This window comes from Canis aureus, chromosome 33, assembly GCF_053574225.1.
Source record: "Canis aureus isolate CA01 chromosome 33, VMU_Caureus_v.1.0, whole genome shotgun sequence".
Classification (NCBI taxonomy): domain Eukaryota; kingdom Metazoa; phylum Chordata; class Mammalia; order Carnivora; family Canidae; genus Canis; species Canis aureus.
Window position 1 is genome coordinate 1,092,217 of NC_135643.1, and position 25,012 is coordinate 1,117,228.

The window sequence follows — 25,012 nt, forward strand, 5'->3', positions numbered from 1 at the left end:
CAATGCGAAATTTTTTAAAAAGCACTTATATTTATCCCTCATGTCTTTTCCTTTACTATCAAAGCAGTAATATGAGCCTAAAAAAGAAATTAATCTAGGGATGCCTGGGTGGCTCCGTGGTTGAGCGTCTGACTTTGGCTCAGGGCAAGATCTGGGGGTCCTGGGATCAAGCCCTGCATCAGGCTCCCCGCAGGGAGCCTGCTTCTACCTCTGCCTGTCTCTGCCACTCTGTCTCTCATGAATAAATAGAAAAAATATTTTAAAAACAACAACAACAACAAATTAAACAGCAAAACTAAGAAACTCAAATGGGAGATATTTAACCAGGTATTGTAAATTTAGCAAATACGTCTTAGAAATATGAAAGTTAGTTGAAAGGGCCCTTGGACAATCGATTTTTCTTTTTTTAATTCTTGGTATGTTAAAGACTGGCAAAAAAGAAAAAAAAGAAATCGGACAAAATGAAAAAAAAATCACAAAAAGCTTGCAAAAGCCAAGGATATCATAAATTGGATACACATTTTAGGCAAACATGTTAGTAAGCAACAGGACCATGAGGCAAATTAGCTTTGTGCTAACAGGCCTGGTTCCGGGGCTGCTCAACCCAAAGCTAAATAATGCACTGCATTCCTTAAACCCGACTGACTGGTTTTTATCTATGTGTGGAACTACCAACACCTCTTCCCAAAAACATTAATAGTCTGAACTCATCAGTATGTGAAAGCTGGGGAAAATGTGCCACTGTCAATTGTCAAATTTTATTTTTAAGATTTTATTTATTTATTCATGAGACAGAGAGAGAGAGAGAGAGAGAGAGAGAGAAGGCACAGACACAGGCAGAGGGAGAAGCAGGCTCCACGCAGGGAGCCCGACGTGGGACTCCATCCCGGGTCTCCAGGATCAGGCCCTGGACCCAAGGCGGCGCTAAACCGCTGAGCCACCCGGGCTGCCCTGTTTGTCAAATTAATTGGGGCTTCCACTGCTCTGTGTGCCTCCTTCTCAGAGATTTCCCACCACCAAGACCAATCCACACCAACCAGCAGAAGGCCAGCATGCCTTCCCCTTCCCTTGCCCAAGGCCTCGGTGTACCCAGTCCAGTCAGTGACTCAGTTGGGAGGGAACCCAGGGAACCACCAAACACTGGGGCAGGAGTTACTGGAAAGTTCTTTCTTGTAAACAATAACATGATTAAATCATGAGTGATAGAAATCAGATCCACTAGAGGACTGCAAAAGGCTCACTAGAAGGGCCGCAAGTATTGCTAAAAAAGCCATGTTTTTCTGCAAACTCCAGCTCACAACCCACTCAACCCTGCCAGGGACGCTCAGCAGCTTGCACTGTGCATGTGAGCATCCGTTCCTAAACAAAATCATTCGTTTTCAAGACCCTGTTCCTCTTTCGTGAACCTATCATTGGCTCCTGTGCTTTCATGACTAAGTCCTGTGGTTGCAGCTGAGCTACCTGTGTCCTGCAAGATTTAAGCAATTTCTCCTCTTGCATCTCTATGGGTTTAACCCACGGCCAAGGATGTTCCATTCACTTATCTCACCAGCCACTGGATATTCCCAGGTAAAAGACTTGATTTCTGCCCCTCCTGGAGCTTTTGGTACATTGGAAAGACAGACAGGTAACCAACTGGTAAAATGCAGTTATTTAGTCAGTACGTAACCGATACATGTGCCAGGGGGAGTTCATCCAAAGTCAGGGTACGTTTCAAGAAGAGGCACCATTTGAGCTGAGGGAGGCAGGGATGAGTTCATTCTTGAACTCATAATAGCACTGAACACAGCACATGATAGCAGAACACTGTGTCCAGGGACCAACGACCAACCGGATACAGTTAGAGGTGTGTGGCCACCAGCCCCCCCACCCCCCACGTGGCTGTATTACACATTTGAAACTTGGCTAGCCCAAGTTAGTATTAAAAAAATAAAAGGATGTAAAGTATCTCATTAGTAATTCTGAAATGGATTACATGTTTAGATGACACTGGGATAGTATTGGGGTAAAGAGAATCTTAAAATTAATTTCACCTTTTTAAAATGGGACTCTCAGAACATTTTCAATTACACATGTGGCTTACAGTAAATTTCTATTGGATAGGCCTGGTTAGAGTGAAGAAGCCCAGGTTGAGAGTGCCAAAAAATTATATTAAAATTAAAATAGGGATCCCTGGGTGGCGCAGCGGTTTGGTGCCTGCCTTTGGCCCAGGGCGCGATCCTGGAGACCCGGGATCGAATCCCACATCGGGCTCCCGGTGCATGGAGCCTGCTTCTCCCTCGGCCTATGTCTCTGCCTCTCTCTCTCTCTCTGTGACTATCATAAATAAATAAAAATTGAAAAAAAATATTTAAAATTAAAATAAAACAAAGAAGCTGGACATATAGAAGGAGCCAGATTGTTCAGGCCTGGAACATCACACAGGAAGAGTCACTAGGCCCCTGAGCAGGAAAGGGAAATGTCAGATTTGCCTTTGGGAAATCACCCTGGTAGCAGAGCAGAAGAGAGATCAGGGCAGGGAGAAAAACCAGAGGAAGGAAATATGAAGCAATCAATGAATGACCAACTGCTTTCCAAACTACTGGATCTGTTCTCAGGATTCTTAATCTTCTCTGTGCCAATGGCCCCGGGGACAGTCGGGTAAAGTCTATGGACCCTTTCTCAGATACGTGTTTTTGAGCACAGAGAATAAAATACTCAGCATTACAAAGGAAACCAATTACAGAAATACAGGTATCATTTAAAAAATCTGTGATATGGCGATATACCTGCTTCTTTACTGATACTTTAAGATGTAGCAGCAAGTCTAACAATTACTGTAATTTTGAAGTATTTCTGAAAATGAAAGGCATCTTGAGCAACGGCTGTCAGGAGACCCAGAGGGCAAATGGTTTTCCTTAGTTCTCAAGTGGGTTCATCCTTACATGGAGGCAGTCTCCCCCCTCCCCACCTCCAAAAAATTAGTGAGAAAACAAAAACAGCAAAAAAACAAATTCCGCACAGTTCCTTTCACAGGCGGTATCTAAGGGAGTCAGATGCATGGAAACAACACAGAACGGTGGTTACTGGGGCCTGGGGGGAAGGGAGGGGAGTTACTTAATGATTACAGAGTTCCAGTTTTGCAAGACCAGAAGAGTTCCAGAGATTTGTTACACAACAATATAAAAACATACATAACACTACTGAACTATACACCTGAAAGCAGTTGTGTATTTTACATTGTTTTCTTTTAATGTAGATAAAAGATGGTTAAAATTGCAAAACGGAAAAGCAGAGACACAGGACATTCAGATCCTAATTCTAGTTCAACTTCTAATTACTCCCTAACAGGACAGCAGCAAACACAGACCTGCTCTAGCATGGACTTCTTCAGGCATTTAACCCGCTACAAATATTTGCTTTTAAAAGTGAAGACCCAAGTATTTATTTAAAATTCCCATATATGGGATCCCTGGGTGGCGCAGCGGTTTGGCGCCTGCCTTTGGCCCAGGGTGCGATCCTGGAGACCCGGGATCGAATCCCACGTCGGGCTCCCGGTGCATGGAGCCTGCTTCTCCCTCTCCCTCTGCCTGTGTATCTGCCTCATTCTCTCTCTCTGTGTGTGACTATCACAAATAAATAAAATGATGCACAAAGATTTAAAAAAATAAATAAATAAATAAATAAATAATAAATAAAATTCCTATATATGACAACAGAGTTCACCTTTACAAATCTGGATATTGGTTTATACAGACTAAAACAATCCGCTAAGGCTAATAATATCAAACACTTAATTAGCACTAATTATATGCTAGGCATTAATCCAGGCACTTTTAAATACTGACTCATTGGCTCATTTAATCCCAACAACAATCTTTGGGTGGGTGTTCTATTTTTATCTCCAGATAAGGAAATAGAGGCACAGAAAAGTAGTTAAGCAGTTGAGGTGAGATTCAAAACAGGCAATTTGACTCCAGAGCTAGACCATGAGCACCTGAGGCTGGGACTTAGATTTTTTTTTTTTTAAGATTTTTTTTTATTAATTAATTAATTTTTTTTTTTTTTTTTGAGAGAGAGAGAGAGAAAATGCGAAAGCGCACACACATACTGCAGGGAGGGGCAGAGGGGGAAGGAAAGAATCTGGAAAGAATCTCAAGCAGACCCCTGCTGAGCCCAGAGCTTGACCCGGAGCTGGATCTTAGGATCTTGAGATCATGCCCTGAGCTGAAACCCAGTCAGTCGCTTAACCAACTGAGCCACCCAGGTGCCCCATGGGACCAAGATTTTTATCTCTGAATTCTTGCACAGGGAATAGTGCTGATTTATCATATGACTTAGCAACCATTTATTGAGCAATAGATTATGACAAGATTGTGAGGCATTTTTACCATTTAGCAGTTCTATATAAAAAAGATCTTGCTGTCTGCCTCCTCTACTATGTTTTTGTTTTTTAATTTTTTTAGTAATCTCTACACACAACTTGGGGCTTGAACTCACAACCCTGAGATCAAGAGTTGCATACTCCTCTGACTGAGCCAGCCAGGCTCCCCCCTCTATTTCTTCTTAAACTTAGTAAGAAGAAAATTTGTTGGGAAGATTATTGGGGGTGAGTGGGTGGGAGAGGCAGGTACTGCAACAATAGGGAAAATGCTTTATGTTTCCCAAGCACTTCCATTTATTAATGTTCTAAAAAACGATTAAAACAATTCTGCCTCCCAGTGTTTAGAACTGGTAGTCACTGCCAAAGATTCTAAGCTACCCTGCCACTTGCTTATCTTTCATACCCAGGAGGGGTGGGGGAAGGAGTGAATAAGAGGCAGAAAGGCCTGCCTACAGGCAAACAAGAAATTCTAGGACCTGGTCTAAAATAGTATGTGGGAGAGGGAAATAGAGGAAGGCCCTAAAAGTCATCAAAGAGAATCAAGGGGTGACCTTAAAAGGGTTGGGGGTAAGGAATAGCTCTTCATGGCTCAAAAACTACTTTCTGTCATCTCAGGAGGAAGCAGCTGCATTTCTTTTCTTTCTTTTCTTTTCTTTTCTTTTCTTTTCTTTTCTTTTCTTTCTTTCTTTCTTTCTTTCTTTCTTTCTTTCTTTCTTTCTTTTTTTAGATTATTTATTTATTCTTGAGTGACAGAGAGAGAGGCAGCGACATAGGTAGAGGGAGAAGCAGGCTCCATGCAGGGAGCCCAATGTGGGATTCATCCCAGGACCCCGGGATCACACCCTGAGCCAAAGGTAGACAATCAATCACTGAGCCACCCAGGCGTCTCCAGCAGCTGCATTTCTAAACAGGCTGAGATTGGCACTAGTCCACTACACCATTCTCTGTTGAGGTGCTACAGGCATGTGCCAAACATCAGCAACATTTCAGACAGATGTCACCAAAACCTCTCCTCCCCATGCAGCATACAGAGGATGCTCACGAGAAGAGATATGGAATCAGCCCACAGTGGGGTCACTCCATATATCTGGCTGGTATGGCAGGGAGGTGGTCAGGACTCACCTGTAGGTATATGGCCCCACTTCTTCTAACCGAGGGATCTCCCCTCGGAGGATCTCCTCTGGATTGGTGACATTGAAGAAATAGAACTGGGCATACACAGGCAGGGGGGGCTTCTTCCAGGAGTCAAAGGTCTCGGAACCATTCCGTAACACAATGTTCTAGGGCAGAAAACCAAAAGGAGACCGTGTGAGGCAGTTAGCTTTGAACACAGAGGGAGAGGGACACCCTTGCTCTGACCTCCCAGCTCACTTATAGTTTCCGTAGGCATTCAACTAAGGTCCCTTGGGAGGAAGGCCATGCCTTAGGTCAATATGAAGCCCACAGCCCTATCAAGCCATCAAAGGTCTTCAATAAATATTTGTGGTAAAGGAAAGACAGTAGCCATAGCTCATGGGTAGAAATGGTGTCACCAAAACCAAGGTCATAGATTGAGTACCCCAAATGCCCTACTGATTCTGTTATGAAGAATTCACAGATGGTACCAGCTGCTGTGGAAGGCAGCCCATTCTGAGAAGCACTGTCTGCTCCCAGCCTGCCCACGTGGTAGAACAACAAGGTGATAGGCCCAAGAAGGCTGGATTTGGTTCTTCATGTGAGGTAGAACCACACCTAACCTTCCTACCTCCACCAGCAGGAGCTTCACATGAATTTTCTCATTCAGTCTCTAACAAACCCATTACATAGAGATGCCTATCCCTGTTTTAAAGATGAGGAAGCTGAGCCTTACCAATATTAAGTGTTTGGGATTCTTTATCGACAATCCTTCCTTCATTTCCCACCCTTAGCCTGTGTTATGGCCCCCTCCCAAATTCATCCAAATTCATATATTGAAGTCCTAATGCCTAGTACCTCAGAATGTGACTATATTTGGAGGCAGAGCATTTAAAGAACAATCTAAGTTCATTGTTCGGGGTCATTCGGGTGGGTTATAATCCAATATGACTAATGTCCTTATAAGAAGAAAAGCTTAAATACGCACGAAGGAAAGACCATGTGGAGGCACAGGAAGAAGACAATACCTATGAGCCATGGAGAGGCCTCAGAAGAAATCAACCTTGATGATACCCTCATCTCAAGACTTGTGGTATCCAAAACTGTGAGATAATGAACGTCCCTTGTTCTAGTCACCCACTCTGTGCTGTTAGGGCAGCCCTAACAAACTAATACACCATGGTCCCCCTATGGGCGGAGTATTCTTCTCCACCCTATTGACTTCAGGCTTGGCCAAGTGACTTGATTTGACCAATGAAATATGGGTGGGATGGCAATGCCCCAATTTTGAGCCTTAGAAAGCAATCCCCAATCACCCTTTGCCAAAAAAGCATGCTTCAGGTAGCTGTGGATCCTTCAGCCAAGGCCCTAAAATAGTGATGTGTGGACCAAACATGAAGCCTGGAGTCCCGCCCGGTTCAGCTGAGCCAGCCAAGCTCAAACTGCAGCCACCCTGCACACCGTGAGTATGAAATGTCATTGTTATAAGACACTGGGACTTGAAAGTTGTCTGTTATTCAGGCTTGCAACGGAAGCCTAGTTAACAGAGTGTCCAAAGTTAAGAGACAGAAACCTACTGTCTAGTAGTCCCAACTATCCTCAACTTGTTAATGGAGAAAAATCTGCATTTTTTTAGGGTAAAAATTATTGAAGTACACAAGAAAGATAAAGGGATAGACTGAGAATAAACAACCCAAAGTATTAATAGTCACTAACTCTTGAGTATTGGAAATCTGGATCATTATTATTTTCCCCTTAATGAATTTTGGCACTCTTCAAATTTTTAATAGCCAATGAAGAAATGAACACTGAAAACATTTTTAAAAGAAAATCAAAAGAGAAAAAAAAAATTTTTAAAGAAAACCAAAAGAGGAAAATGGGATTGACCAGTACAATGTAAGGCCAGTGGTGAAACAATAACACTGGATCATAAAAGAAGCATCCTCTGAGGTCACCTCTGGCAGTGAGGCTTTGAGTGACAACAAAGGGACCAGTTTCAAAACATCTTTGATTGCACATGCTAAAATGTATTATGACACAGCACACAATAGAATGTCAAGTTTTAGTAGTCCAGGCCTCCGATTTATTTTTATTTTTTTTTAAGATTTTTATTTATTTATTCATGAGAGACACAGAGAGAAGCAGAGACACAGGCAGAGGGAGAAGCAGGCTCCATGCAGGGAGCCCGATGTGGGACTTCATCCCAGGACGCCGGGGTCACACTCTGAGCCCAAGGAAGAGCTTAACCGCTGAGCCACCCAGGCGTTCCAAGGCCTCCAACTTCATAGAGGGAATGTTGCAAGGGAACTTAATGATATGGCTCTATTTAAAAAAAATGATATGGCTCTATTATTAAATAGAAAATATCTCAAGAATCTCTGCAGAGAAGAAACAAAGTGGCTCTGGGATAAATGAATGCAGAAAACCTAAGCTCGTCAAAGCCAAGCTGGTGATCCGGAGGGCTGAATGTAGATTTACATCCATGAGTTGGCCATGCCGCAGAACTGGGGATTATTTGTGGTTTGGCATCTGTTCAAAATGTCCAATAATCAGGTTTCTTTTTTTTTTTTTTAAATAATCAGGTTTCTATTCAAACAGCACATTATCAAAATATTTTTGGCCTTTACTATCAGTACTGATTTTCTGAGATGAGATCAGATTGATGAGACAGAAAAATTTAAAGACAAACCATGGAACTCCTTTCCTCCCTCTTTCTGGATTCAGTTCAGACTCTCGTGGGTGAAGCCCTCTCCACCCGCCTTGGATGCATTGATCTTCCTCTGCCCAGCCCCTAAGCAGCTGAATCAGTCATTTCAGGCAATTTTTGTTTTGTTTTGTTTTTAAAGTTTTTTTCTTATCTCCTAAACAGGAGTCTTAGTTATGTGAAGAGGAGCAGGAGAGTGAGTCAGGCTCAGAGAGTGAGAGAACACTAGACCTGGGAAGGTCCTGAGTTTGACAAGATGTAATACAGGGGATCTGGAAGGGTAAGAAGGTGTGCTGAAGGTCAGAGCTGGGTCTGGAATCCTGTGTGGCTCTTCTCCACCCTCCCACCCTACTTCTGCATATAACATTTTTTTTAAAAATGGGTACAAATATACTACATATATAATTGTACAAGTTTTATGGTAGAGTTTCTCCACCATCAAGTATACATATAGCTCCCAGAAACAACTTAGTAACATGAATTTAATCTACCTAAAACTAATATGTTAACTATGAGAAATCTAACATATAAATAATCATTTGTCTTCTAGAGGATTTTGAAGGTCCATAGATATTTTTTAAGTTGTCTGACTTCATTAAAATAAGGACCTCGTTTTCTTGTCCATAAATTTCCATAATAAAGCAAGGCAATAATGTCCTCTATGAATTCCTTGAGTAGCCCCCCTTTACCGGATGGGTCATTTCTTCCTTTGAACCCCATAACACATTACACTGAATTTCTTAGGGAAAAAGTGGTCAGGACAGAAAACATCTAAAATTTGAAGTTAACAGGAATCAACATGAAGCAGCCCATACCAGCAATCAAAACTGAGAAGGGAAGTGCATCTATTCAATATGGTAGCTAACATATGAGGTTAACTGTTGGCATTTTGAAATGGAGGAAGATTAATGCATCCAAGGTGGGTGGAGAGGGCTTCACCCACGAGAGTCTGAGCTGAATCCAGAAAGAGGGAAGAAAGGAGTTCCATGGTTTGTCTTTACATTTTTCTGTCTCACCAAAAAAAAGGGTCTTTTCTTCCCCTCTCTGATCTTCTCCATAGTGTCTAGAACAATGTAGTTCTTGGAGAAATGTTTGTTCAATCAGCAAAATATAGTACTTGAACACTTAAACACTAACTTCCACTGACTTTGCTTGTAAGATGCTGTGCCAGAAGAACTTTTTTTTTTTTTAATAGAAAGAGATAGCACATGTGTGCAGGCTTCAAGCCCGGCATGGAGGCCAACACGGGGCTGGATCCCACGTCCTTGAGATCATGACTTGAGCCAAAATCAAGAGTCGGGCACTTAACTGACTGAGCCACCCAGGTGCCCTAAGAAGTACTTGAGAGGAGGCCATCAGAGAGGTACCGAAGAAAGGCACGGATGGTCACATGCAAAGTCACAGTGCCAGGCCTTGTGATAGCAGCTCCCAAGCTACAAATCCAAGGAGACTTTAAAGTGTATTCAGAGGAAGTGGTTGTTCACTGGCCATTTTAGTCACATTCAGATATGAGAAAGCAATAGCTTCATTAGAATCCTCTAAACATGGGAAATTTAGCACCCATCAGTTTGTGCATCTTATCAGTAAGCCAGCACCCTAAAGAGCTAAGTGCAACCAGTTCCTTCTGTGGGTGGAAAAAAAAAGTCTGTGTCTCACCATGACCCCTTTTCCTAACAACTGAAGCAGTATGATATTCATGGTTTTCTCGCTAAGTATAGAAGAATTATGAAAGCAAATAATCCGTATACTATATATGTGCTAGGCATCATCAGAGATACCCAGCACATAGATATGGTTTCTGCATTCCAGAAGCTTGTCCTCTACTTAGGGGAATATTTACACATACATGCAAATTAATCAACAAATGTGGTACACGGTCAATGACTATGCCAGAAAATGGTCTTGATAGTGTGCAGAGAATGGATTCTATGAACTGAGATAGAGAAAGGCAGTCCTTAGAGTGAGCCAGGGAAGATGAATCAAAATTTAGCAAGCAGAGGGAGTTCACAAGGGCAGGCACGTTAAGGACAGCCTGGGTTGATTCAACTACCCTGTCTTGGCTGACTGGGCCCTTCCTCCCCGCCGGTCCCAGGTCCATCTATCTTGGAACCCTCCACTCAATCAGAAAGATAGTGGATGTGGAGAATGAGACAATAAAACATACAGAGATGGGACAGTAGTGGGTGACTATGTGCGGGTGTTATTAGGAGTAGGGAGATTCACTTAGAGAGATAGGTTAGGGTCATAGGAGCCTAGATTTTATCTGATAAGAAATGGGGAGCCATGCAAGGTTTCTCAGCTGCAGAGCATTATCAAGAGCCAGGCACTATATTGCCCTTTATCTCATATAATCCCCTTAATGGCCTATAAAGTGAAAATCATTTCCCCTGTTCTACACTTCAAGAGACCAAAGCTCAAAGGTTAGGAGAATGCCTAAAGTCTGGAAGGTGGTAGAGTCAGCCTCCCACCCCAGGACTCACTCGAGACCTGAGCTCCTGGCAACGTCGAATTTTATCAGAGCCTGGTGTTCCTGGAAAGTAGTAAATTGTTCAGGAATTCTCCCTTTTGTGTTCCAGGAAATGACTTACTGCAAAGACACGCCCTTCCCCCTATGCTTTAGATAGATCCCCCACATTGTTTATCCCTCTTTTACCTGATCAAGCCAGAGGCTGAACCACACATTTCCTTTGATCGATGAGAACAAAATGCCTGTTAACATACAGCATGGTGACTATGGTTAATGATAGTTTATTGTATACTTGAAATTTGCTCAGCAAATAGATCTCAGGTGTTCTCACCACAAATGCACACACAAAGGCAACTATGTGAGGTGATGTTAATTGGTATGGTTACAATAATAATTCCATAATGTATATGTCATTCAAAGCATCATATTGTACACCTTAAATATATACAGTTTAAAGACTTTTTTTTAATGTGAGTATAGCTGATGCACAATGTTACATTAGTTTCAGGTGTACAATATAGTGATTCAGTAAGCTTAAACATAATTTGTGTTCACAAGCGTAGCCACCACCTGTCACCATACAATGTTATTACAGTACCACTGAACTATACTCCCCATGCTGTGTCCTTTATTCCCGTGACTTATTCATTCCAGAACTGGAAGACCGTATCTCCCACTCCTCTTCATTCATTTTGCTTTCTAATACCGTACATAAAAGTGAACTCAAAATGGATGAAAGATCTTATTTTTTTTATTTTTTTAAATTCATTTATGATAGTCACACAGAGAGAGAGAGAGAGGCAGAAACATAGGCAGAGGGAGAAGCAGGCTCCATGCACCGGGAGCCCGACGTGGGATTCGATCCCGGGTCTCCAGGATCGCGCCCTGGGCCAAAGGCAGGCGCCAAACCGCTGCGCCACCCAGGGATCCCGAAAGATCTTATTTTTTAAAAAAGATTTTATTTATTTATCCATGAGAGACACACAGAGAGGCAGAGACACAGGAAGAGAGAGAAGCAGGCTCCCTGCGGGGAGCTTGATGTGGGACTCGATCCCAGGACCCCAGTCATGCACTGCACCACCCAGGCACCTGGATGAAAGATCTTAAATGTGAGACCTAAAATCCTAAAAATCCTAGAAGAGAAAACAGGCAGGAATTCCTCTGACATCAGCCAAAGCAACATTTCTCTTGCTATTTCTCCTCGGGTAAGGGGAACAAAAGCAAAAATAAACTATTGAGACCACACCAAAATAAAAAGCTTCTGCACAGCGAAGGAAGCCATCGATAAAACAAAAAAGACAATAATAGGAGAAGATATTTGCAAGTGACATATCTGACAGGAGGTTAATATCCAAAATATATAAAGAACTTACACAACTTGACACTAAATACATATAATTTGTATTTGTCAATCATAGGTCATAAAGGCGGGAAAAAATGCTTGTTAGCCAAACTTCGGTTAAGTTTCTCTCCTTCCCACCCTTGTTTACTCTCTGTCTCTCCCTGTAAGAGGCTCCTGTAGATCCCACTGTCAGAGTTCTCCCTAATGCACGTCCCCTGTCCCCTACTGCACTAGTCCTTTCGAATAGTCTCTCCTTAACCAGGGGTTTGTTTTTATTTGAAGCCCCTAACTATTGTGCCATGCGGCCTATTTTGAGTTGACACAAAAGAGGTGTTTTAGAAGGTGGGAAGGAGGGCTTGGCTAGGATTATTGAAAGGATGAAATGAGGTTTTAGCACAGTGCTTACCTCAGGCCACACTCAAAATGCTCAATGAATGGTAACTGTGATCTTGATTATTGCCACCTTCAGGGTAGGGATCAAAGGTTTAGGTTTAAGTTGAAAAAGGAGTCATGGGGATGCCTGGGTGACTCAGTGGGTTAAGTGTCTGCCTTAGGCTCAGGTCATGATCTCCGTGTCCTGGGACTGAGCCCTGCTCCATGGGGAGTCCACTTCTCCCTTCCCCTGCTCTCCCACGTGCGTGCTCTCTCTCTCTCTCAGATGGATAAATAAAATCTTAAAAAAAAAAAAAAAAAAAAAGAATGGTATCTGTTGAAATATTGACAGTCCAGCAAATGTTAAATAAAGGAGAAAAGAAACCACACAGAAAATCTTTAGTCATGATCCTCTTTTCTAGCTCTCTATACAATCCAGTTTAGGTTGTGAAAACAAGGAATTAATATAAAATCAGAAATAACCAAAATGTCAAACGGAAAAAGAATGATTTAGTAAATTATGATAATTCACAGGCTGGAGCAGAAAGTTACCATTAAAATTATAGAGACTACACAGAAATAAGAAACATGTTCATATCTGTGTTAAGAGGAAAAAGACACTGTAAAATATGTATATATGTGGACAAGACTAGCAAATAAAATGAAAACAGGAAAATATCAGAGGGGTAAAATACAGATATTTTTTAAATTTTGATGTCTTAATTTCTGTCAAAATCTCTTAGCATCTACACTAACCACCTAATTATGCACATCTCCATGGGACAGGATTATGAGGGGGTCTTCCCCTCTCTCTGTTATGTTTTTCTGTATTGCTTGGGTTTGGGGAGGGTTAGAACAGAAATAAATCACTCTTGGAAGCTGGGAAAAAATTCCCTTTTTTTTTTTAAGTGAAAAATCTCAGAAACTCAGATCCTATAAAATGTCATGAAGGCCCTGTGAGAAAGGGGAAGGAGCAAGATCCACAGAGAGCCAACTTCATCTAGGCTTTTCCTCTGTCCTTTCAACACGAAGGCGAAGGTGAGGCTGGTGCTACCTCCGTGAGGTCCGCTCACCTGCAGAGGCTCCGGGGAGCCACGTCCCCGACACGTCCCCCACACGCGGCTTCTCGCTCTTTCCTTCCCTACTGCGGGAAGGGCAGGGTGAGCGCATCTGAGGCCTTGCTAACTTTTCCTGGCAAGCGTCACAGTGTGTGAAGAATTTCAGAGAAAGGGCTCACACTGTCATTTCTTTATTAAAGTAAAGAAAATCGCCTCAAAAAGAGATTCTTTGCTGCTGAAAGAGCCAGCAAGTGGAATGGACAGATGGGCTAACTGCCTGCGTTTATCTTGTTTGGTTTGCATCCAGCTATTAGGCAACCAAAAATCCAGAGACAGCAGGGGCCTTTCCAGAAAGGAGGGCAAAATCCTTCCTAGGAGAGAGGGTAAACCTGGCTGTTTTTACAACAGTTTGCTGTGAACTCGTTCCTCCAGATTGCACACCGACTGCAGGCCAGGCTGCCCATTTCAGGACAGAAATAAACACTTAGTACCCTGGAGTCCTTAACCAAACCAACCAAATGCAAAGCCTAACCATGAAAACGACCCTTGACAGCCTGCCAGGATCACACTGATGGCAGATTGCTTTTTTTTTTTTTTTTTTTTTTAAGATTCTATTTATTTATTCATGAGAGACATGGGAGAGAGAGAGAGGCAGAGACACAGGCAGAGGGAGCAGCAGGCTCCACGCAGGGAGCCCCACGTGGGACTCGATCCCGGGTCTCCAGGATCAGGCCCTGGGCCGAAGGCAGTGCTAAGCTGTTGAGCCACCAGGGCTGCCCCTGATAGCAGATTCTGTTACAACAGTGGGGTTCTCCTGCCTCCAACCCCCACACCATCACCCCCCTCTCCCCGGCCACTCTTAGCAGAGCCAAAACCCAAGCAAGTCTCCTACCATCTTTCATTCTATCCAAATCTTGCCCTCAAGAGCATTGGCTTTTCCTGCACCTCTGATGTGTCTCTTTTCCTGCACACCACATTGCTGGGTGTTTGTCAAGGAATCCACTGTAAGTCCCGAGGTGGACCACATGTTGTGTGTGTGCACACACCAAGTGGAGAAGGAGAAAGTAAATGAAAGACCAGAGGGAAGTTCATAAATACAGCTGCCAGTATTTCTAAAACTGGCTTCTTTATTTTCACCTTGGTCCCCTGACATTCACCTCAGGTACCCATTACTGTGGTGGCCAGCTAGCATCTCCTGAGTCTCTAGGAGTCAGGGACTGTGTTAGGGCTTTATGGTATCTCCAAGCCTTACACCGCCCCTGCAAGGTAAGAATTCCCATTTTTCATTTTTTAAAAAAATTTTTTTAAAGATTTTATTTATTCATGATAGACATAGAGGGAGAGGGAGAGAGAGGCAGAGACACAGGCAGAGGGAGAAGCAGGCTCCATGCCAGGAGCCCAACGCAGGACCTGATCCCGAGACTCCAGGATCATGCCCTGGGCCAAAGGCAGGCGCCAAACTGCTGAGCCACCCAGGGATCCCAAGAATTCCCATTTTTCAGATAAGAAAATGGTGGCACTGGCTTTCCCAAGTTCACAGAGCCAAGAAAGTCAAGTCAAATCTGACCAAGTCCAGGTCTGTGGGTTTGCAAAAACCACGCTTGGCCACTCTGGTGGCTGCCACACCACTGCACCCCTCAGGGGAGAGCTGTCAGATTTAGCAAATAAAAACAGAGGACACAAGAGTACACCCCAAATATTGCATGGACTAAGTCACAAAGTACTTTAACTCTTAGGTGAGGCATGCTGCAGGATTCAGGATGAAAACATTGTGATGTCTGCAACTTATATTCAAATAATTTAAGGAAAAGTATATCAGAGAGAGATGTAGTAAATATGGCAGGATGTTAACCACCGATAAACTGAAATGAGTTAAAATACTGCAAGAGACATACTCACCAAAATATTATTCTGGGCTTATCTGAAATTCAAATTTGACTAGGCATCCCATATTTTATCTGTCAACCCTACCCCAGGGAGACTGAAACTATGGAGAGGCCCTCTCGTAGACTCTGAGAGCTTCTTGGGGAGTCAGGCATTACCTCTGGAGGAAAGGAAACCAGGGCACCTGTGTAAAGTCATGGTAAACCCCCAGGCTGGAGCAGACTCATGAGATGATGCAGGAGAACTGAGCTCCATTGTGTCCAGGTAGCTGCTCTGCCCCCTTATGCTAATGAGTCCAAAAAAAACAAGCACCTCTGCCTCCTGCCATAGGATGATCCAGAAGAGGGCTTCACTTTGACCTTAAACTTCTAATTTCTACCCCCAGATTCTCAGGGCATTCAACTGTGTACACTCCCAGGGGCTTGCTCTGCAAAGGATGGACTCAAAAACAAACAAGTGGGCAGCCCCGGTGGCGCAGTGGTTTAGCGCCGCCTGCAGCTGGGGGTGTGATCCTGGGGACCTGGGATCGAGTCCCACATGGGGCTCCCTGCATGGAACCTGCTTCTCCCTCTGCCTGTGTCTCTGCCTCTCTCTCTCTCTCTCTCTGAATAAATAAAGAAAATCTAAAAAAACAAACAAAAAAAAACAAGTAATAATGCTAACATCAAGCCAGGAGAATGTCTGGTACAGGAAGTCATTATTTCTGCCCAATACAACAAACCAGTTCCTTTGGTCACAAGGAGCCCTTTACACAATTTAGACATGAAGCTGTGGCTTGGGAACAATGGTCTTCCTGAGGATTGTGCCCTAGTAGTGACAATTACCACACAAGCCCTGTGATCAACTGAGTTTTCTAGTTATGTGAAATTAAACATCAACATAAGGTCCTAAATCAGTTTTGCTACGTGACCTTGGATATTGCTTATAAATTTTAGCCAAGTAGAACATGATGAATTTTTCCAGACATAATATTGTAATACTACTACAAAAAGAAATATTGGAAAGATTATTGGGTTCTGTGGTGAATCCGCAGTGTCAACAACCAGATTAATCATTTAAACTGAAAAACTTATTTTCAGCTAATTAGCCAATATGTATATATTGAGGGATTTCTATGTGCCCAATAGACATAGGCCCTATTCTCACAAAGAAATTTAGCTAAGGACAAAAAACTAGCACACATGAAGCAGTTAGTGAATAATTATGTGTAAGGCCCAGTAATTCAGCCCAAAGAAAGGCTTATGCCTGATAATTATTTGGATCATTTCAGTTGTATGGATCCATCCTAAAATTCCCATCTGGACATTCTGTGGAAGGCTGTGGAAAGTCAATGTGACCAAAAACGGACTTAAGATTTTTTTCTCCCCTAATCAATCCTAAATCCTATCCTCCTCTTCTCCATTTTTACTCCTGATCCCATAGGTGGCCTGGGTGGCAGCAATACTGTAGATAGTCTCTTCTCCAGGCTCCTTTCAAATCCATTCTCCACCCCAGCTTCCAGAGAGTTCTATCAAAAGTGCCTATGGGAGCAGACACTCTCCTCACTGCTCATAGGATAAAGCCCTAGGTCCGTGCCTACTGCCCCAATCTGACGCAGCCCATCATCACCTGCCATCATCTGTCATTCCCTCGTAGGCACTTTTTGCACCAGCAACACTCAACCACCCACTGTTCCCCAAGTATAAACTGGATTAGCTGCTTCATGCGGGAGCTGACATGACATGATACAGCCACAAGACACAACACATCCAAGTCAGCCTGATAGAGCTCTTTTGGGAAGGCAGCACTAGGAGGGTTGTTGAACCAGCTGTCCTAGTATAAGCCACTTCCAAATGATAAGAATAAGCACTGGAGGGACATGCATTAGGCTTGGATGGGAATAGGTAATAATACTTTTAAGGCAACTTTCAGGACTCAAGAGCACTACTCGTTATTCTTTTGGCTCAACAGAGTGCTACTTAATAATTAAATACATGTTAGCATCTACATTGCCATCTACACAGTCTAAATCCACCCAGAGATAATGCAGACTGACACTAACAACCTGGCCTAATAGTGTGTAAATGATTCTTACTGGACTCCAGGTTAATAAAACTCACCAAATATCAAAATGCCAAAAAAAAAAAAAAAAAATCAAAATGCCAGTGGGTTTGCTTTTTTTTTTTTTTTAATCTCCCCCTGAGGGATGCCTTGGTGGCTCAGTAGGTTAAGCATCTGCCTTCGGCTCAGATCATGATCTCAGGGTTCTCGAATGGAGCCCTGCCTCAGGTCCTTCTGCTCCCCCTACTCATGCTCTCTCTCTCTGTCAATCTGTCATAAATGAAAGAAAGGAAAGAAAGGAAAGAAAGGAAAGAAAAGAAAGGAAAGGAAAGGAAAGGAAAGGAAAGGAAAGGAAAGGAAAGGAAGGAAGGAAGGAAGGAAGGAAGAGAAAAGAAAAGAAAAGAAAAGAAAAGAAAAGAAAAGAAAAGAAAGATTTCTCCCTGAAATGAAGCGACTCCTATCCAGACTCTCATAGTGATGTGAGTCATTTGTGCCACTTGCCTTTTTAAATTCTCTGTTGAAGTAAAAGACATGAGCTGCCATTGACATTCTACCCTAATTCTCTGACCTTATTTTAACTCAGGAACATATACATTGGCATTTTTTTTATGTCACTGTTAATGAGCTCTTTTGCTCTAATTGCAATTGTAGTCATTTCAGCTAATGAGACCTGACAGTTGATGTTCAAACATTAGTTCATGTGGAAGCTGCTGCTCTGTCTATAAATGACAGACAGGACAACAGGGTGGAATAGCTATCCTAAAAAGCTCCTCTACAAGACACCCGCTAGACTACTCTTTAAACATTTCCACATAATAATAAATGTGAAACCAAGGTTGAGAACTGACATCCCAAAGAGAGAGAAAGCAGCCACCAGATGGAAATTGAATCAAAAGGACCTGGTGACAATCGGAGAAATAGATGTGTACAGAGAGTGGCTGAAGGAGTGGATGAGACAGAGGATTATTAAGATGTGAATGAATAAGAAGTGTGCCCATGAAAACAACGCCCTGGTTCTGTGTGTAACTTGTGGAACCGCTCTTATTATTTTACATCCTGCTTGGTTGTGATTATATCGCCCAGAGTTTATATAAATGAGGCTTTCATCACCTATTTCTATCTTAGTCTCCTCTTCCTTCCATTACTGTTGATTATCAGAAATACAGCATTAAAAGCAGCTACCCTTAAAGTAGGACTTGCAAGAGCAATTATGCTATTATAACAATGGCATTCTGCCTCTCTTTCTCTAGAAAGAGTGTAAAACTCAGATGCTGAAGGGACCAGGTGGGTGGGGTGAGTGAAGTGGATGCGAGTTTGTACGTTTGTTTGCTGTAAAAACCTGGCGAGGGGGGGATCCCTGGGTGGCGCAGCGGTTTGGCGCCTGCCTTTGGCCCAGGGCGCGATCCTGGAGACCCGGGATCGAATCCCACGTCAGGCTCCCGGTGCATGGAGCCTGCTTCTCCCTCTGCCTGTGTCTCTGCCTCTCTCTCTCTCTCACTGTGTGCCTATCATAAATAAATAAAAATTAAAAAAAAAAAAAAAAAAACCTGGCGAGGGGCACCTGGGTGATCTGGTGAGTGTCTGCCTTTGGCTAAGGGGTGATCCTAGGGTCCCAGATCGGGCTCCCTGCATGGAGCCTTCTTTTCCCTCTGCCTGTGTCTCTGCCTCTCTCTCTGTCTCTCATGATAAATAAATAAAATCTTTAAGAAAAATAAAAATAAAAACCCTAGCAATAATATTTCAGTTCTCCATAAAAATATGCCCTCTTTCATTTTTTGTTAAACACGTGACCCTTCTCAGGCTCTTTCATTTTCCTTCTTTTGGTAAAGAGTTCAGATACAAACAAGTATTTCTCTACTCTAAGAAAGACAACAGAGCAGGCATGGTGGCAAAGGGCATCTTTCCTGGGCCTCTGAGAGTTAGGGAGCCAGCAGGTAGGTGAGGGACCATAGGAACAGGGAGGGCACCCCCACCCCAAAGGCAGCCTCATTCTGCTCAGCCCGCTGCCACATAGGACTGTGGTGAGGATACCACACAGAGCATCTGTGTGTTTCAAGAGAAGCTGGAAACCTAGATTATTGGGTGCAGTTTCTAGATTTTAAAGGTACAGTAAGGCAATGACCACTGGCCTACAGAGCATATTAAAAAGAGCATCAACAACAACAGAAACAATAATATGTAAGCAAGGTCATCCCAGAGGATGTAAGTTTTCATCTACTCATCTTTCCATTCATCCAAGCAATACTTAATGAACATCTGTTATGTATGACACTGCACTTGCTGGCATGGGAAGATGATACAAAGCTAAATATAGCAGAGCTGCCACCTTCAAAGAGAGCTTTCAAGCCAGCTTCAAGTACCAAATTCTGTCATAGGGATTGAAAATCCCTGACAGGGCTAAGGCTAGAGGGTACTTTTCAAATAATTAAATTATGGAGATGCTGATGGTCTAGTCTAGTTTGATTAGCACAGAGAGAAGACAGGAGATACAGTGAACTTGAATCACTGATAACCTAAACTACTACCTTTAACCATACACTTGGGGATCCCTGGGTGGCACAGCGGTTTAGCGCCTGCTTTTGGCCCAGGGCGCGATCCTGGAGACCTGGGATTGAATCCCACATCGGGCTCCCTGCATGGAGCCTGCTTCTCCCTCTGCCTGTGTCTCTGCCTCTCTCTCTCTCTCTCTATCAAAAATAAATTTAAAAAAAATTTTAAAAAAATAACCATACACTTGGTGGAAACTAAAGGAAGGTATATACAACACACTAAACAACATCCTGGTGACTTGAAAACCTTAATAACATATTTTCCAAATTGCTCTTACAGAAATATAACAGGGATACTATGTTACTTTCTTATGTTATTCTAAAAATCATCATAATTAGTTAGAAGAACACTTGATCAGCAGCTCTCAAAATGTGGTCTGAGGACCTCTGGGGGTCCCCAACGTCCTCTCAGGGGGTCCACAAGGTTAAAACTATTTTCATAATAATATTAAGAGAATATTTGCCTTTTTCATACTCATTCTCATGAGTATGCAGAGTGCAGTTTTCTAGAGGCTGCGGGACATGTGCTCTGACAGCTAACACGTGCATGTCTACTCTTGTGCTTTCAAAATTTATCAGTTTTATTTTATTTTTTTTAATTATTCTTTTTTTTAAGATTTTTTTTTATTTTATTTATTCATAGAGACACAGAGAGAGAGAGGCAGAGGCAGAGACACAGGCAGAGGGAGAAGCAGGCCCCATGCAGGGAGCCTGACGTGGGACTCGATCCTAGGTCTCCAGGATCACGCCCTGGGCTGCAGGCTGTGCTAAACCCCTGCGCCACAGGGGCTGCCCAATTTATCAGTTTTAGTTTCTAATATTATAAATATTGATAGCTATAACTCACAGAAACACAAGTTCTTTGGGGTCTTCAATTTAAGGGTGTAAAGGGGCCTGAGCCCCCAAATTTTGAATTAAATCATAAATTCTGCAAGATCGGGATTGTGTCTACTTTACTCTTGTATCCACAGCTCCTAGCACATTGCCCCACAAATGGTATACCCTCAATAAATATTTGCTAAATAGGGCAGCCCTGGTGGCACAGCGGTTTAGCGCCGCCTGCAGCCCAGGGTGTGATCCTGGAGACCCGGGAACGAGTCCCACGTCAGGCTCCCTGCATGGAGCCTGCTTCTCCCTCTGCCTGTGTCTCTGCCTCCCTCTTTGCTCTCTCTGAATGAATAAATAAATAAATCTTAAAAAAAAGATAAATAAATATTTGCTAAATAAATGAATGACTGCCAAAGCATAGGCATAAAAGTACTTTTAGATATAGACAGCAAACACCAAAAGTAGCCTTATTTTCCTCAGTTGCTTTGGACTAGTTACCAGCTTTGATGAAAAATGGTCCCTGTATTTGTGCTGTGCTTAAATGCTACACATATTGATGATACAGGCCCTAAATGCCTAGTGACTTGGCCAACATCCTATGCTTTCACTAATGATCTTACAATCCCACCTGCTGATTCTTCCCCAGGAAACAAGCAAATGGCTGGCAGAACAGATGGCCCTTCTGCTATGGCCTGACAGAAAGAAATCTCGCACTTTATTAAGAAAGTGAAAATGGTTCTCACAAGCAACACCCTTCCCCTCCCCCTGCTCAAATCCTTCCTTTAATGTGAACTTGAAAAATAATAGTAATCATTCGTAGTAACATCCTCAACTAGAATTATCATCTTTTATATGTCAACTATATCAGATGAAATTAAAAATAAATAAAGAGTGGGAATAGAAGCACCCATTTTTGTACATTGTATGTTACTATATGTGCATAAATAAAAATGTGGAATAATTAGCAATATGTTAACAGTAGTTATCTTTGTTTTATTAACTTTTCTTGTATCGGACTTTTTATAATAGCATGTATTCATTATCAGAAAAATAAATAAAAATAAAGAATAAAATACGAAGCTTAAAAAATAAATGCTATCTCAAAGAATAAAGATGTGGGCTGCCATAATCACTATCCAAACCAGCCACAGGCTTCATGGTTAGCTTTTTAACTTGGGTGCCAACCCTAAGGAGTCTGATTAGCAGGGCTGGTAGCATCTGCATTCTTTAAACTCTAGAAGTGATTCTGATGTACTTCCTAAAGTCTAGGGACTACACTGAGAACTACTGGCTTACTCCATTGTTTGAACTAGTAATAATGAATACACTCAGGGTCACCATGAATTTGTAAGATATTGAAAGAAACATAATACGATTTTGATATCACAAGATCACATTTCTTTTTTTTTTTTTTAAGATTTTATTCATGAGAGACACAGAGAGAGAGGAAGAGACACAGGCAGAGGGAGAAGCAGGCTCCCTGCAGAGTCCAATGCAGGAGTGGATCCCAGGACCCCAGGATCACACCCGGAGGGAGCCCAAGGCAGATTCTCAACTGCTGAGCCACCCAGGTGTCCCACAAGATCACATTTCTAAATGCCAGGGAGGAGTTGGATAATTTTGCTTAGGAGTTCAAGAATTTTGCGAGGATACTGCCTCTGTTTAAGGTTCTATGATTTCTGCTTCTACTGAGCCAATCACATTACTCTGTTACAGATTTGGAAAAGAGAAGCCTTGAGATAAAGCATTTCTATGGGAGGCTCAGCAGCTGAAACGTCACATAGCATTGGGACTGAGGAAGCCTCTGAGAAGTAAACAGTCCAGAACCAATGAGTCAACAGAGGAAACTATCTGGTAGGGGAAAACAGAGGAAGCTAGTGAGAGATACAAAGTGTGCCTAGGTTCTGCTGACTTTGCAGTTTCTACTGTACTCTCAGGAGGCCTTAGGTTCTCACCCTCAGACTTCCATGAGCTTCCTCTTTCAGCTTTACAGAAAAAAAAAAAAAAAAAAAAAAGTCTCATCATTCTGGAGCCAGCTTGGGTGGGTTTAGCTCCTTGCTCCTCTTTATTACTAAGAAGTGGAGGACAATGTGGATAGAATTGATGATTCAAGCCGGGAGTCTTTTAAAAGAAAAGAGAGTGCTACTAATTATGCCAGGACAACAGGTGTAAATAAAGCAGGACTGTTGCTGGCGACAGGGTACATAGTTAGTCATCCTTGGGATGGGAAAAGTGAGGAGACCCCACTGTGTGCCTCACCCTACCCCTACCTCTCCAAGTCAGTTATCTGCATTTCCAATGGTACATTAATACAAAGGTAATCTGATACTCACCATCATCTTTTTTTTTTTAAGATTTTATTTATTTATTCATGAGAGACACACAGAGACATAGGCAGAGAGAGAAGCAGGCTCCATGCAGGGATTCCGATGCGGGACTCAATTCCGGGACCTCAGGATCATGACCTATGCCTAAGGCAGATGCTTAAGAGACTGAGCCACCAGGCATCCCCTACCATTAATGTTACTTGGTTAAATTAGCAGTGATTATATTTTATTTCTTGAGGCATCCGCAAAATAGCTCCAAAGTTATATGGCTCCTAAAGAGGCTATAGCTGTTTTTGCTTGCCCAGAGTCTTAGGTCCCGGCCAATGAGAAGTATATTTGTCCTGTTCATCTCATCCCTGACACCTAATGCTATCATCCTCCCTTGGCCTGCGAACAGGAAGCAAAACATGTGAACTGTCTCTTTCCTTCTCACTGGTTCCCTTGCCGGCCCTTTTCTTTTTAGCCAACTCTGACTCTGGCTGGCTCTGCATTCCCATTTCTGGGAGATGTTCAAACTCCCAGTAAGTCTAAGGGCAAATTTAATATGCTGAGCCGCAAAGAGCTGCAAAGCTCTTAAACAAAGCTTACGTGCCTGTGTCACAAAATCTCAAAGTTTGGATCAAGAAAGAAACTTATCTATTTCCAGCCTACAGAGGACAAAATAATAGCTACAAACAATAACAACTATTAACATTTGGGCCTTATGCAAGGTGTTGTGTTGTGCTTTACATCAATCCTTTCATTTCATTCTTGCAACGATCCCAAGGCAGGTATTTTTATTACTCCCATTTTCAAAATGAGAAACCTGAAGTTTTGGGCAGTTCAATATTTGCTACTTGGCTCACTCAACTTAATCCAAATATTGTTAGTGACAGAAAAAAAGAATCTTAACCAAGGTCTGCTGATTCTTAGAATGCTGCTCTTTTAGCTAGAATGATCCAAAGTGAGGCAACAGACATTTACTGTGTACCTGCCATGGGCCAGGCACTGTGCTAGAGGCCAGGACATTTAGTGGAGTTACCAAGTGAGCCAGGGCATCAAAATCTGCCCTTCCAGGCTGGGGGGGTGGGAGGGAGAGTAGGGAGTGGGCAGAGATTGAACGGTTTCTGCAAAGCTCCATCTTCAGAGGAGTCAGAATGCTTTAGGGGCACCTGGGTGACTCAGTCAACTGAGCCTCTGACTCTTGATTTTTGGCTCGGGTCATGATGTCAGGGTCATGAGATAGAGCCCTCTATTGGGCTCTGTGCTCAGCAGGGACTCTGCTTGTCTCTCTCTCCCTCTGCTCCTCCCTGGCCCCTTGCTCACGCTCGCTCTCTCTCTCTCTCTCTCTCTCTCAAATAACTAAATAAAATCTTAAACAAAACAAACAAAAAACAAAAAAAATTAAAATGAATGCTTGACAGAGAAAGCCTGGTTAATGCTTAGAATATCCCCCAAGAAGTGGGTGTGAGCAGACAAAGGGGGATACATTACTATACCTGTTTTACGATTGAAAATTGAAGCAAAAACAATTGCAGGACTTGTCCAATACAAGGCAGTAACCAGTGAGGCCAAGAATGAAACCAAACTGTCTTCATTCCTTCTATTCCATTCACTGGCCAAAATTTCAATCTCCCTTTAATCTTAAAATCCTCCCTGCAAATTATTCTAATAGAAATTATGTTCCCACACTTCTCACAATTAGCCAAACCCACTCATTTGAATTTCATGCCTTTCCTCTCTTCTCTTTGATATAGACAAGCCAGGGCATGGAGAATCTTCCAATGAAAACAAAACAAAAAAACCCTAAGAACTGAGAGTATCAGAGTGGATTTCATTACAAGTATACTAAGGTCAAGTGATGACGGGATTGTTCTGTAACAATACCTTGGACATGATGGCGGCTGCCATGACTGATCGCCCATCCCCTGCCTGATACTGTGCTGGGTGCTTTACACAGATGACCTCACTCAATCTCCCAACGAC

The 25,012-nt window shown here is 42.7% G+C and overlaps 1 protein-coding gene across 3 annotated transcripts in view; it reads right to left on the reverse strand.

Moving 5' to 3' along the window:
• The window catches only part of SCARB2 (scavenger receptor class B member 2), a 75,321-nt gene that overhangs the window by 47,739 nt on the left and 2,570 nt on the right, over positions 1–25,012 (reverse strand). For all 3 annotated transcript variants that reach the window (XM_077882527.1, XM_077882526.1, XM_077882528.1), the window contains exon 2: positions 5,486–5,643. In XM_077882527.1, coding sequence (XP_077738653.1) covers positions 5,486–5,643 — 158 coding nt within the window. The remainder of the gene's footprint in view (positions 1–5,485; positions 5,644–25,012) is intronic.